The 15,193-nt window shown below is 37.4% G+C and overlaps 1 protein-coding gene across 2 annotated transcripts in view; it reads right to left on the bottom strand.

Annotated features, from left to right (window-relative positions):
• The window catches only part of DNAAF11 (dynein axonemal assembly factor 11), a 58,883-nt gene that overhangs the window by 27,488 nt on the left and 16,202 nt on the right, over nucleotides 1–15,193 (bottom strand). For both annotated transcript variants that reach the window (XM_075415535.1, XM_075415534.1), the window contains 6 exons: nucleotides 12,843–13,010; nucleotides 9,867–9,944; nucleotides 7,687–7,859; nucleotides 5,756–5,955; nucleotides 4,438–4,626; nucleotides 1,944–2,021 (listed from right to left, as the gene is read on the bottom strand). In XM_075415535.1, coding sequence (XP_075271650.1) covers nucleotides 1,944–2,021; nucleotides 4,438–4,626; nucleotides 5,756–5,955; nucleotides 7,687–7,859; nucleotides 9,867–9,944; nucleotides 12,843–13,010 — 886 coding nt within the window. The remainder of the gene's footprint in view (nucleotides 1–1,943; nucleotides 2,022–4,437; nucleotides 4,627–5,755; nucleotides 5,956–7,686; nucleotides 7,860–9,866; nucleotides 9,945–12,842; nucleotides 13,011–15,193) is intronic.

The following is a 15,193-nucleotide window of genomic DNA, read 5'->3' as shown; positions in this document are numbered from 1 at the left end:
TGGAAACTGTGCTAAGACACATGGAAAACAATGAGGTAATTTGTGACAGCCAATATGGCTTCACTAAGGGCAAATCATGGCTGACAAATTTGGTGACCTTCTACAATGGGGTTACAGGGTTGGTGGATAAGGGAAGAGCAACATATGTCATCTGCCTGGACTGGTGCAAAGCATTTAACACTGTCCCGCGTGACATCCTTGTCTCTAAACTGGAAAGACATGGATGTGATGGATGGACCACTCGGTGCATAAGAAATTGGCTAGATGGTCACACTCAAAGAGCTGCGGTCAATGGCTCGATGTCCAAGTAGAGACCAGTGACGAGTGGTGTTCCTCAGGGGTCGGTGTTGGGACCAGCGCTGTTCAGCATCTTTGTCAGTGACATGGACAGTGGGACTGAGTGCACCCTCAGCAAGTTTGCTGATGACACCAAAGTGTGTTGCAGTCAACACACTGGAGGGAAGGGAGGCCATCCAGAGGGACCTGGACAGGCTTGAGAGGTGGGCCAATGCGAACCTCAGGAAGATCAACAAGGCAAAGTGCTAGGTCCTGCACATGGACTGAGGCAATCCCAAGCGCAAATACAGGCTGGGTAGAGAATGGATTGAGAGCAGCCCTGAGGAGAAGGACTTGGGGGTTCTGGTTGATGAGAAGCTCAATATGACCCGGCAATGTGTGCTTGCAGCCCAGAAGGCCAACTGTATCCTGGGCTGCATCAAGAGAAGTGTGGCCAAGTCAAGGGATGTGATTCTGCCCCTCTACTCTGCTCTGGTGCAACCCCACCTGGAGTCCTGCGTCCAGCTCTGGAGCCCTCAGCACAGGAAAGACATGGACCTGTTGGAGCAGGTCCATAGGAAGGCCACAGAAATCATCAGAGGGCTGGAACACCTTTCCTATGAGGAAATGCTGAAAGAGCTGGGGCTGTTCAGCCTGGAGAAGTGAAGGCTGTGGGGAGACCTTACAGCAGCCTTCCAGTACCTGAAGGAGTCTACAAGAGAGCTGGAGAGGGACTTTTGACAAGGGTGTGTAGTGATAGGATAGGGGTAATGGCTTTAAACTTAAAGAAGGTAGATTTAGATTAGATGTAAGAAAGAAATTCTTTACTGTAAGGGTGTTGAGACACTGGCACAGGTTACCCAAAGAAGTTGTGGATGCTCCCTCCCTGCAGGTGTTCAAGGCCAGGCTGGATGGGGCTTTGAGCAACCCGGTCTGGTGGAAGCTGCCCCTGCCCACGGCAGGGGGGTTGGAACTGGATGATCTATAAGGTCCCTTGCAACCCAAACCATTATATGATTGTATGATTCAAGTGAAATCAATGGTAACGCACAGCTAATATCCCTGGAAACTCATTCCAAAAAACTTGAATACCCAGGTGCGTCTGTCAACGATAAAATACAAGACACTTCCCCATATCACCATCCTCTGTTGATAGAGACCTCATTCAGTATCAGAAGACCTCATGCCATAGAAATTAATTACACATGCTTACCAATTCTGCCAGTTTTACATCTGTCATCAGAGGACAGAATGATTTTGTTCAGAAATATTACTTGGACATATTTTTCCACATTTAAAGTGGCTTCTCATATGTATTTATCTTCAATAGTAAAACCGGTTAAATTTTTTCCACTGCTTAAAGAAAGGGAGCCTTACCATAAAAGGAAAAGGAGTAGAACGTCTTATGTCTTTCACAGAAAAACAAGTTCTTCAATCATCAAAGACCAAGATGTTAAACTAAACAACCTTCAACACTTCAGTCCCTGAAAACTAATTATTTTTCCAGCATCAGAATATAATTTCAGAAGTTAGTTTCCCCACCAGGGATAGAATACTGCAATAAGAATTTGCCAGCCCTCTTATTTTTGTGTTGTTACATATCTTGAAATGGTTGCCCAAATCAGCTATAAAGAGTTTAGCCAGTTTAACCTCTTAAACATACATACTTAGGCACATTCACGTTCAGAACTTTTCCTTCTGCAGTGACCAATGTCCGAAGAGGCTTCTCTTTCTTTTTTGATTCCCTTAACAAAATGGAAAGAAAAATGGTTTATGATCTCACATTCTGATATTTTATTTTTCATAGCAAAAAAGAAAGCAATGGATGGCAAGAAGTAAGAATTATCTGGTATTTGATGTTAAGGCTACAACTTATTTCAGGAACAAAACAGGTTATATCAAATGTCCAACTGCATATTAAAAGCATCATCTAAAGATGACCAAATGCTTTATTATGTCATTTCTTACATTGATAATAACTTCTTCTGCATGTCACAATGTTCATTATCAAACAGTAATATATCAGATTTATCTGGCATATTGTAAGAAATCAGTGGACTGCTTAAACATATGAAATGGGATGTTTTTCTAGTTATGAATGGTCATACTAATAATGAGATATCATTACTGTTAACTGACTAGATGTATGTGCAAGCAGTTATAAAGAAATTTTTTTTTCATGCTAACTTTATTACTTTTACTGAACAATTGCTTGGCATATCTCAAAATAGCATATGTATCAGTCACTATTCAGCACTAGTACAAAGAATTTTAATGGTCAAAAGATTGCAAGCAGCACCAAATAGGATACAGTATGACGAAAGTCCATACTTATAGATTATTTCTTGATGCATCTATTACATTTATTGTTGTATTCTTCTTTGAAAAATAAAATATGTATTACTAATGGAGACTTTAATCTTCACTATCCATGTCCAGCTATCAGCAATTAAACGATATCTGACTTTGATTTAGTGCAATAAACAAGTTACCATTAATTTATCTGCCAAAACAAAGCAAATCACTGTAAGATCATTAAGACTTGTAGTACTGGTATTTTCCTGTATAAATGTTTAGATCGTGAGCAACGAGAGGAAGCGTAAGGAATCTTAGTAACATGAAAAAGAAAAATCTGCTTGCACCTAGGTAAGAGACAGCTATGTTTTCTTTAAAAATACAGCATTTTCAGCTACAACTGATTTTACACTTGTCTGAATTTTCTTTAAATGAAACTGCAAGTATTCACTCATTTGGCAATAGCCAAAGGTCCTCAATTTATCATCAACTGTTCCCAGACAGCAAATTTAATGCTTGTTAACATGGCATAGATAGGTTCAAATTTAGCATTTGTCTGATTGAATTTATGTCAATTTTATATTAAAATAAACATCTTTTTATACTGATTAACTTATATTAAAGTTACATTTCAGCTCCTATCCACCAGCAAGGATGAATTGAAGATGTCAGGGGTATTTTTCTGTTCTCACCTTTCTCATCCTATGTAACAAACACCTCACCGCCAAAACAAAATGAACTGTGAAAGGACTTTTAAATCCTTTAAATGCCTTGGAAATTTAGAAAAATCAAGAAAGGAATTATTCCATCCTTATTCTAATGTTGTTTGGACTTCGCTTGAATATTTAGAGGGAAGCAGTCAGAACGCATTTGCTTTTGACTAGGGCAAGACATCCCCAAACACAAAAAATCTAACTAGCTAGAATCTGGTTTTCACAGTAGTTCTTCTGGGAAGGTGCTAGACCTGGAATTAATAATAGCAACAATTTATGCAGATTTCCACATTTCTTGGAGAGTTCCCTAGGACTGACTTTGTCAATACTTAGGCTTGATAAATATTTCAAAACCCATACGCTTAAAAAGAACAGCTAGAAAAACTCTCTGGCACAAATGCTATTATATAAACAAAATCAGGGGGAAAAAAAAAGGGAAAAAGAAAAAAAAAATACATTGCTTACAATGTTTGTGGAACTGATAAGCCAGCAGCAATAAAATAGCTTTTGTTTTGCTACTATCTGCATTAGTTTTCCATGGTCAGAAAAATCAGTGACAATTTTAGAAACTTGTAAAGGCTTTTCAGGTGCCAGACGTCTTCAGATTCACCATGCCAAAGAACACAGATAACATGAGGAATCTTATTACTTGGGACCAATATCTTTGATAAAGTACGTGAAAAAATTTCAAAGTCACATAGAAAAGGTGCCTGAAATGACACTTGTGCAAAAATTTTGTAGCATGGCCTATAGGGCATTTATATAATGCAACAAGCATGCCAGATAAATGCTTTTGGCAAGAGTATTAAACATTGAACTACATGAAATATGCTAGTTAGCTGAAAGAAAAGTAAAACTTCTAAAGTCCATAAAACAATGTTGAAAAGAGAAATTATATTCAAAAACTCTATTTGAGGAAAAACAAAATAAAGGGTATCATAAATAAATTTTAGAAAGTGAAACAAAACAAAATGAACAATCTGCATATTTTATTTAGGTTTTATAAGCATATTTGCACAGGCAACAGGGATTTAAGCTGCCAGTTCTTAGTAGTATTTAATGTGAGGCAGTCACCTACCTCTACTCTGTACCTCTGTACCTTTGAAAATTTCCCCTTCCTGAATTCACAGAATATGTTGAAACAAAAACATACCTTGTACTGTCTTTAGCTCTCCGTTTTTCTTCAATATATCTGTGAGTTTCTAATCTAGATTCCGGAGTATACGGTGTAGGCTCCTCCCAAAATCTTCTGTCTTCTTCATCATCTTCAGCTGTTCTCCATGTTTCTTGTTCTCTGCCTCCTTCTGCTTCATGATTTTCTTTGTTCTGTAGGGAGTCTGGGCTACAGAAGACCACATGGAATATTATCCCAAAGAAATGAAGGAAGAGTAACAGTACTTGCTAGTGAATTCTTGCAATAATATTTTTTTAACCCAATACTAATAGCTGTATAACTCCTACCAAAAACAGTATCTTATAGATTTGGATAATATTCTCTACGCTGCTTCTTTCATCAATTAACAAAACATGTTTTGACATAATGTTTTTCATCAGCTTAACTAAGAAGTGATACTATTGTCATGCTTAACTCTCTGAAAACCCTGATTGACAGTTCAACAGATTTAATTTCAGGAGCAGAATTTTCAGATACGCTCACAACTTTCAGATGAAAGAAAACCTTCAGTCCATGTGATGTTTAAGTATCCCCAATACCAGGCAGCAACAGATTAGAAATTTATAGGTTTGCAACGTTTTATTTAGGCATCTCCTCAAGTGCCGTCTTAGAACCTGAATCATTTTTTCCCCCTAGGTCTAAGCCACTGCAATCTTCAGAAATTGTCCATCAGTAGAGAGAGAAAATGAAATTTATGATACAGCTGTGATCTATGAGGACAAAGTTCCATAGCCAGCTCCATGGAACTTAGAGTCTATTGGATTAAAAAGAAGACAGATGGCAGTTGCAGTGGCAGATGACCCCAGACAAAAATCCTTCTGCTGATTAGGTAATCTCAGTGATTTGTTTGGTGGAAGAAGTATAGAAATCAACATTCCATAGCCTTTTACATCTCATAAGATCTGCAATATTCCAGTTCAGTCTTCATATCTAATAACTCTAAAGCAAAAGAAATTATGGGTCAACAGATGCTTTCTCTGAAACTCCTGCATTACCTTAAATAACAATTTTCAGCTGTGTTCCTGAGAGAAGCTATCAATTATACTATGCTGGCACCCAGACAATTTAGCTTGGAGTTTTCAGACAAAAATTCTATTGCACTGTCTGCAGGTCAGTTCTTAATTTTGTTTGTAATTAAATATGTTTTTAATTAGAGATAAAAAGCATGACGAGAAAAAATTCTGCTAGCAATAAAGACAAACAAAGATTTAAGTGGAATTATATAAACTATTTAATGAGGAAAAACAAAATTCTTAAGAATGAAATTTACTCACAACCTGTTGTTGTTTATTGTTACCTGTCAAATCCAAGCTTAGATTCCAGTTGTTTTTGTTTCTTGTCCTTTCTTTCTTGCATCCTTCTTTGAGCCTCTTCTTTTTCTCTGGCCCTTTTGAGAAGGTAAGCTTGTTCCTGTTCCCTGATTTTCTGTTTCACTTCTGGATAATTTTGAAGTGCTTGAATCCTCTCTGAACGTTCTATTTCTTTACTATCCAAACACTTCCCAAAGGGAAAAAAAAAATCAATATAGACATGTGAGAGATTTTAAAGATATTCAAATCAATAAATCCATTAAACTGTAGGGTAATTTTGACAGATTAATTTCTCTATAAAATTAAAATTGTGCCTTTCAAACGTCCATAGCACTATTTAAGATACACCATATTAAGAAGAAATAACAATAAATTGCCATTGATTTCTGAAAATGGTTTTGTGTGTCTGAGAGCTCCTTTTTGCATTTTCCAGGAATTTCAGTTCGTCTCATGGGACTATAGAATCATAGAAGCATAGAATCATGAAGGTTGGAAAAGACCTCTAAGATCATCAAGTCCAACCATCAACCCAACACCACCATGCCTACTAAATCATGTCCTGAAGTGCCGTATCTATACATTTTTTCAAACACCTCCAGGGATGGCGACTCAACCGCTGCCCTGGGCAGCCTATTCCAATGCTTGACCACTCTTATGGTAGTGAAATTTTTTCCTGATATCCAATCTAAACCTCCCCTGACTCAACTTGAGGCGATTTCCTCTCACCCTATCACAGGTTAGCTGGGAGAAGAGACCAACACCCACCTCACTACAACCTCCTTTCAGGTAGTTGTAGAGAGTGATAAGGTCTCCCCTCAGTCTCCTCCAAACTGAACAATCCCAATTCCCTCAGCCACTACTCATAAGACTTGTGCTCTAGAGCTTTCATCAGCTTTGTCGCTCTTCTGTGGACACGCTCCAGCAACTCGATGTCCTTCTTGTACTGAGGGGACCAAAACCGAACACAGTACTCCAGGTGTGGACTCACCAGTGCCCAGTACAGGGGGACAATCACTCCCCTGCTCCTGCTGGCCACACTATTGCTGATACAAGCCAGGATGCCATTTGACTTCTTGGTTACCTGGGCACACTGCTGGCTCATGTTCAGCTGTCTGTCGACAAAGACCCAAAGGTCCTTTTCCGCTGGGCAGCTTTCCAGCCACTCCTCGCCAAGCCTGTAGCGTTGCATGGGGTTGTTGTGACCCAAGTGCAGGACCTGGCATTTGGCCTTGCTGAATCTCATACAGCTGGCCTCAGCCCATTGATCCAGCCTGTGCAGATCCCTCTGCAGAGCCTTCCTACCCTCGAGATGATCAATACTCCCGCCCAATTTGGTGTCATCTGCAGTAGAATATTAGTTGTAGAGAGAGTCCCTTCAACCTTTTCTGATATTTGTCTGACCTTGATTAAGCTACTGAAACTATTTGAAAAATTATTTCTTTCAAAGTGTTGGTTTATTGCCAACTAAGCGAACTGAATCTACTCTTAATAAGTTAAGCAAGTGCCTGTGCTTCTCCAAGGGAAATTGTGGGAGCTTATTTCAGGACTGGGACTGCCTGTTTTGATGGCAGGAAATCATTACATCAGTGCATCACTGCAAAAAACCTCAATCTCAAATCATCTATTTACAGCCGATGCAATATAGTGCATTTTTATATCAGTTTCTATCTTTCCACTGCCTTATGCTGTTTGTTTGGTACATATTCTTGGTACGGTACCAACAAGCTGGTAACTTTTTGCAATCATGAAAATAATTAAAAAAACATTGAGTGTATAAAAACAAATGAGAAAAAAGCCATAACTGTACACTGTGCTTATTTTTTCAGAACTTTGTTTAAGGATCTCCAATGAAAATGACAGAAAAGTTAGCAATGCTGGCTATTGATTTGGATATAAATTTAATTTTAAAAAATCTTACTTTTAATTGATGAAGAGTTGCTACCACAAACTGTCTATAACCTTCAAATTCAGTACATGGGTTACCCACTAGAAACAGTTCCTTCAGATGTATATTGTTTTTTAGGGTTTCAATACTGGAGAGTTCACCAATGAAATTTGCTGTCAGGTCAAGTTTCTTCAGTTCTTCACAACCTGTTTGAAAAAAACATAATTCAATTTGTCTGTAACATAAATGTACACATGACTACACACACACGCAAACACACACACACACATGCGCACACTTGGGTGCAACACTGTCTGCATTTGTTGTCTGTCTACTAATTTCATCTTATCAGAATACATCTTTTCCAAGCCACAAGGGAGAGAGAGACTCCCAGCTTAAGTTTATGAGGTCACAATATTTATAGAAAGAAAATAAATCTCAATAAAATACAGAATATGAAAACTTACTAGTGGTTTTATCATTATCAAAATACACTGCTTATATGCTAGATGAGCTGTTAAATGTTTTCTTTCTGGATAAGCTGGACTTCAGTTTTAACAGTCTGATTGCCTTGGTAATGCTCCTCAACTGAGTCTTCAACATATGGCTAAATGAGTGTCTAATTGCTTCAGAAGAGGAGGATCAATTATGGGTTTCATTCCTGTGTGCTGTTCATCTTAGCTAACATTATTCAAGCATAAAGATAAGGTTTTCTAAAAATTTTCTCCAAGTCAAGATGGGGTTTTCCACCCTATGGACTCAGCTGTTATTGTAAATACTTTATCACTGGTTAAATTGAAAATACCGGTGAGAAAATATTGATTGTTAACCAAAACAATTCATTATAAACAGAAACTCTAAATTAGCTAACAAAATGCTCTGAGAAATCCGGATCCAAAATTTATCAGCCTCTTCTATTATCACAATCTGTCCATGAAGCGTAACCTTGACACTAAGAGTAAAAAAGTTTAGCTAAGAGCAAGCTCAACTTCAGTACTCATCATTCTAATCACTTCTTCTCCTTTGCAGGTCTGCTTGTCAAGTATTTTATGCATAATGGAGCTGAAAGAAAATAAACAACTCAAAATGATTTATTAGGGGATTTAAATAACCCAAATTTTTGCAAGACCAAAGAACCCAAAAGTTCTGACTCCTAAGTAAATGACAAATCACAGTAATAAATAGTGCAGCCTGATAGAGAAACTTAAAATTTACTGGCATGAAAACAGATACACGTTTCTCAACAAATTGCCAAATACATAATGGGCTACCTATTTCTTCATCTTCTACAAATCTGTGTCTAGCCTATTTGCTTTTTTTTTTTGTGCATTGAATCCACCCTCTTGAATCAGCTTGGAGACTTAAAAAAAAAACCACCAAAAAACTCAAAACAAACAAAACAACAACAACAAAAAAACCCTGCTTTTTTTTTATTGTTCCCTTGTCAAGGTGGACATTTTAAAGATTCAGCAACTGGCCTGATCAGAATCAACAAAGAAAAAGAAATCAAAGCAGAAATTAATCAAATTATATGCAATGTGTTTATGGGTGGCTCTAACTGTTAGTTTTTGATCTTGGAAAATGCTAGATCTTTGTACATGCAATTATAGTGACAGAATAAAGGATTAAACACAGATAAAAGAGACAGGACTTCACGCAATGACAGAAAAAAGAATCCTCTGAAAAACTCTTTAAAAATACCCCAGACTGCCAATACAATCTGTACACAGAGCAGAACCTTCTTGTGTGTGACATTTGATTGCTGTAGTGAAGATGGTGGCTGAAACATTACACAAGAGAGACTTTTTACAGCCTGCATACCATTAAAAAAAAAGATTGCATTGCTCCAGCTAACCTGCGCAACAAATTATCTTATCTTTACAGTGGAGAAATACCAAGCTCATGAAAAATTTGGATTCCCACTTTGTAGAGTATTAAAGAATAGAGCTATCATAGCTGGCAACACTGGTGAGAGTATGCAAAAAACAAGCTAAAATACATTTAAGGAAGTTCAATGCCAAAACCGCAGCAGTAGGAAGCATTTGCTACAAAGAAGCATTTGTTGAAATGCTGCACCCAGAAAGGTTCTTTCTGAGTATCAGTGAAGTACCTTTACCGGTGGATATACTTAATGGCTTCCACCCTGTTTTACACGAGGTCACAACTTAAGCGTTTCAATAAGAAAAGCCAAAATGGTTTGTTTAAAAACTGACCTTGCAGATTTTCAATTCTTTCTATGTTGTTTAAAGCTACATTTAAATATTCCAGCTTCTTTAGTTTGCCCACATTTTCTGTAACAAAACACAGACATGTTATCTCATTTTTCTTCATTGGAAGGAGCATTATCATTTTATTTGCTCACTTTACTTCAAAGAAACAGTAAAGGAGAAAAAACAGGAAAGAAAAATAAAACTATATATCAGATCACTGGGCATTAATATTTTAATAAAAAGTCAAAACCAAAAATTTTCTGAAAAAACAAAGTAAAATTAAAAAGTAAAAAGAAATAAGGAACATTATAAACACGGTTTTTACCACAAATCCATAAAACAAGTATATAATGCAGGAGGACTGGCCAAAAAGCATGGTGAAAAATTCCATTTGTCATGAAACTCAGAAAGGATCAGGCCGTAATCATTCAAGCTTTGTAAACTTAGAGTTTTACACTCACTTACATAGAAAAGATTGGCTTCTTTAGTATGTATTTAATTTTTAAAGATCTTTTATCTACAGGATTAATACAAGAAACTTCTCCCTTTTTAAAAATTTTGCAAATAAGGATTTATATGGCTTCGGTATGAACAAAGCAAAGACACACACACATACACTCCCTCACAATCTGGGATCTAACTTGTACTATTTTCACCATGAACTACTGAAATTAGCAAGTTTGCACTGTGTGGGGTTGTGTCTGAATGGCCAGCATTTCTTCCTTTGAATACACAAAGGGGGGGAAGAGGGAATAGGGTAGCAATGATCTTCATCAGTCCCAAAAACTTCTGAAAAATGCAAATACCACTTGAGATACATGACACGCAGGTCAGAGACATAAATCTGAGACAAGATACTTCATATAACTTGTTTCACAGTTCACCAGTTTCTCCCCAGTCACCAGATCTTCCGGAGATCTGACTGGAAAATCTGTCCAATAAAGTCATAAAGTTTACCTCAAACTCTAATTCACAAGCTGCACTGATCAACTGCTGTACAAACTATCCCTGCTGAGACATACAAAGAAATTCAAGCGAAGGAAGCTTCATCTAACCAACACATATCATGTCCACAGTCAGGTTAGTTGTCTAGGCTCCTCTATGATCGATAAAGAGAAATGGGCTCTTCAAGGTGCAATTTGTCTTATCTTAAATTGGCTGTCTAGAACCAGTGAACCAAATCGTGCTCAGAAATACGCCTTTTCTTCACCTCTGGTTATAAAGGGAGGCTTCAGTAATTGCTTGAGACACAGATGTCTAATAGTTTGGTGACATGAATCCTACCACTTAGTTTACTAAGACCTTGCAGAGACATTTTCTCCGTAATTTGCAAACAGCAAGGACTTGTGCAGCTTAGGTTGGCTGTTCGTTTTTCTTGCGGTATTTCTGCAACAGCAGTGCCTGTACACATGAAGATGTGAGAGAGAAAAGTGTTGAAGCCAACGGCATCTTGTGGGGTTTTACCCATTTATGGAAAAGAAAAGAACCAGGACTCATCCATACTGTGGATGCCTTACAACCTGCTGTCTCATTAGTAGGCAAGTCTGATCTTGAGGGCTACATAGAGATTTTCTTTAAGAAGAGAAAAGACACATCCCAATAGGGTTGCTATAAACCATTCAGCTATGGTATTTTGAAGTGTCCTTGGACCTGCTGTGTGCTTTGCATGGACATGTTGGTATCCGCTGGGAAGAATTGCTTCTCAAATTCAGTACTTCGTAGCACAATCCCTGTTGGCAACCCTTGTGGTCACTACTCGTGTAATGAGGTTTTGTTTGGGGGTTTTTTTGTTTCTTACTAAGGCATATCTTGGAAAGATGTTACAATATGCAAGAATATATGAAGTAGGAAGTTGCATAATTTTCTAACTCCTACAGTTAGATAAAGTTAAGATAAAAACCGAGTGTCTCAAAAATGAGATTGCTGAAAAAACCTTGCGTCCAAGAACCAATAATCTGAACAGTAATATGAAATACTGCATCAACCTGCAGGAGGAATGTGTGTTGGCAAAAGAATGAGGTGAAGTCTTGTGCCTTACTAAGAACACAGTAACAGAGAGAAAACCAATTTCTTTTAGTCCCATTTTTGATGTGGCAGAGCACCACAAAGCAGTTTCAAAAAACTTATTTTCTCTGGGAGAAGATTCCTCTACCTTAAGAGATGCAGATGTTTCCAGTACAGACACAGTTTCCTGAAGAGCCCCTCCAGAGAATGTAAAGCCTTCGCCTGCAAGTCCTGAGCACAGAATTTCACCCTAGAACTTCAGATGTTTTTTCTTCCTCTTAAGGAACTTCAGAGAAATATGCTAATATATTTCCTGAGCACTTCTGACCTTCCTTTCTTCATCTACTCACTATCTGTAGTGTCTAAGCTTTCCCAACCCAAGGCTTGATGTTGTGTCTTTCCGTAGAGAGCCTAGCAAGCATGTGAACCTATACCACAAAACACAGACCATATGAAATGATACCTTCTCCTGTGGCGCAGGAGGAGTACTGAGACTTTGCTGTAAAAAGTTGTCCATATGCACAAAAGCAAGTGTTTTATCTGAATGAAAATTATGACAATGTTAACAAAAAATACTATTTCCATAAAAACTGAATTTAAAAATGAGCCTGAAGAGACCTAGTCCATGGTATACGCTAAACTGTCTCTCTGTTTGCCACTAAGATGGGATATTTACGTTATATCTTGATTTTTGATATTTTAATCAATAAAAGGTGTTCCATGATCATATTCTAGGGACTTGTATCTCAGTACTATCTTTTTCATTTAAAAATTCTCTTGCAAATTTCTGAACTTCTTAGAAATTTACTGAAGAGACAGGGAAAGGAAATCTTGTAGAGGCAGATCCACAAAGAATTTTTCTGTAGTTACTCACTCCACATTCCCTTAAAGAATAACACAACAGATACTTTTTTCTGAGTTCAAAATTATGTATGTAAATCCTTTTAAAAAGAAACATATCCAGAAAAGACTTACCAATTTTTGGAATTAGATTATTCTGAAGATAAAGAATTTTTAAATCTCGACACCATTTGTCAAGATGCTCTAGTTTTTCTATTTCCTGCTGATGTAAAGAGATTTCTTCCAGTGAAAAAATTTCACAGTTGTTGTGTTCTGCACGTCTTCTAACAAGATCTTCAGTGACTGAAAGAAACATTAGATATCATATTTCCCTTTAGTCATTTTCTGCCATCTGACTTATAAACAACTTTTAAAATCATTAAACCCTTTTGTTGCACATACCAAGTAGATATCTGGTAGGAACACCAACAAAAATGAGATCTGCTAGGAAAGACATTAAGTACCAAGTAACCTCAGCCCACTCTGCCACAGTAAACATCATTTGTGAAACACACTCACGTCTCCTGTAACATTTAGAAAAATCCATACAAAAACTGCTGAGTCTTCCATAAGAGTGCAATACAACCCTTGCCAGAAATGAATCCAGCATCTGCTATTTTCAGAATAGCTCAGGTTGCACATTGATTCATGTAGACAAGCGGTGGAATGTTTCACACTCTTTTATTTCCTGATGCCAGATGTTCACATCACAGATAGCGGCGGGGGGAATTAAACTGGCTGCTGTGTGTCATCACATTCTTCCGCCAGCACAGTGTGCATAGAAATAAGCAGGATAAATGTTGAAAGTGGGCAGATATTTTTTACTTTTTTCATGCTTGAGGCAAAGTCATAACTAATTCATGCTTATAAATGTTTATGCTAGAATGAAATTTAATCATGGGCATTTCTGAGGCACTACCAGCTCATTAGCAGCCAGCAAAGGAGTTGCAGTGGCTGAAAAACACCAGAGACCTGGGTTCAGAGTTATCACATAGTAATATTTAATGCCAGGCAATCTTTCAAACAGTGAAAAGGCTCTGTATAATGAAGGTAAAGAAATTCTACGAGAACAAGTGCTCACTCTTGAGCTAGACATTATTACTTTGTTTCCAGCCAACTGCACCAAAAAAACACTAGCATTTTCCTTTCTTTGACAAGCCATGAACTACAGTGAAGTACTGATTAAAAAAACGGGCTTTTATCAAATTAACATAGATATCTTCTTGATTGTTAATGCTGAAAAAAGACTAGCAAGGCTTTCAAAAGGACTCTGAAGTTAAATAATTGAAAAGAAAAAATATAGAGAGATCTGTGAAAAGAAATTATTTCTGCCATGCACAAAATAAAAGTATTCTTTCACCACTTCTTTGTCTCAGAGAGGTGGTGTGAAATCATCCACTGGTCCTGGAATGGCTGCACACATTCACACGGACTGGCTTGCTAACAGCTGGGTAAACTACATACCAATGCAGCCCAGACTTGCACGTGTCAGTGCAGTTCCTCTATCTACAGCCTTTGGGAAAGGGGTGAAAATGGTTTTGCGCATATTATACTATTGACAGATGACCAGGGTTAAATCTCCATTTTGTTCAATAAGAGCTTCATCTGACTTGATTTACAGAATTACATAATGGTGATACTGATATTGATGTAAGAGGCGATCCTCTCTGCACATAAAGCATATTGCGAAAGGTAAGTGCCTTTTTCTTTTTTACTCATGTTAATCTTTTTTAATCATGTGCAGGTTTGCTGGATCTGAACAAGCATCTTCTCTTCAACAGACTATTGATTAAACCTGAATAAATGAATAAAGAAAAGAGAAAAAAATAATGTCAATAATCGTGACTAAATATTTTACTCTTCATAGAAAATATGAAAAACACTGGCATTTCTAATAAGTCACTGGGCAAATCTGCTGGAAATAAAAAAAAATGGCCTGCTTATTAATGTGTTTGATGGCAGATCTTTCAGTGCCACTGTTTCCAGTGCAAACAGGTATTTCTGAGCAAGAAAACAATATTGCACAATCTGCACACATACACATTGGAGACAACATTATGCTCTGTACCGTCTATACAAAAAGAAGTTATGCAAACTATTCTAGACAGACTTTTATTACAGCCAGATTTCCCTTCACTGATGAAAAGAAAATTGAAGTGATTGTTGCTGTGATTATGCAAAAATGTCCACTTTCATTACCAGATGGTTTGCAAAACAGAGGCAATCATTCCCAACAGAAGCTGCAGTGGAGCTTTACAGACCTATTTTGGGGACCTGCTGTAGGCAGCTGAGTGAATATTTGACGTTTTGTATGCTACTTAGTTCATTTAAGAGGAGGGAATTTGAGGGAAACAAACTTGTAAGACGAAATAACAAATTTTAAATAAAAGTTTTGCCAGGATATTGATAAAACACATTGTAACGTTACTTCTCACTGAGAAGTTGATTAACCAGATTATCTGATGTTGCAGTAACAGGAGCATGGA

Source organism: Opisthocomus hoazin, chromosome 3 (assembly GCF_030867145.1).
Source record: "Opisthocomus hoazin isolate bOpiHoa1 chromosome 3, bOpiHoa1.hap1, whole genome shotgun sequence".
NCBI classification, from domain to species: Eukaryota; Metazoa; Chordata; class Aves; order Opisthocomiformes; family Opisthocomidae; genus Opisthocomus; species Opisthocomus hoazin.
This window is presented reverse-complemented; position numbering and strand designations above follow the sequence as displayed.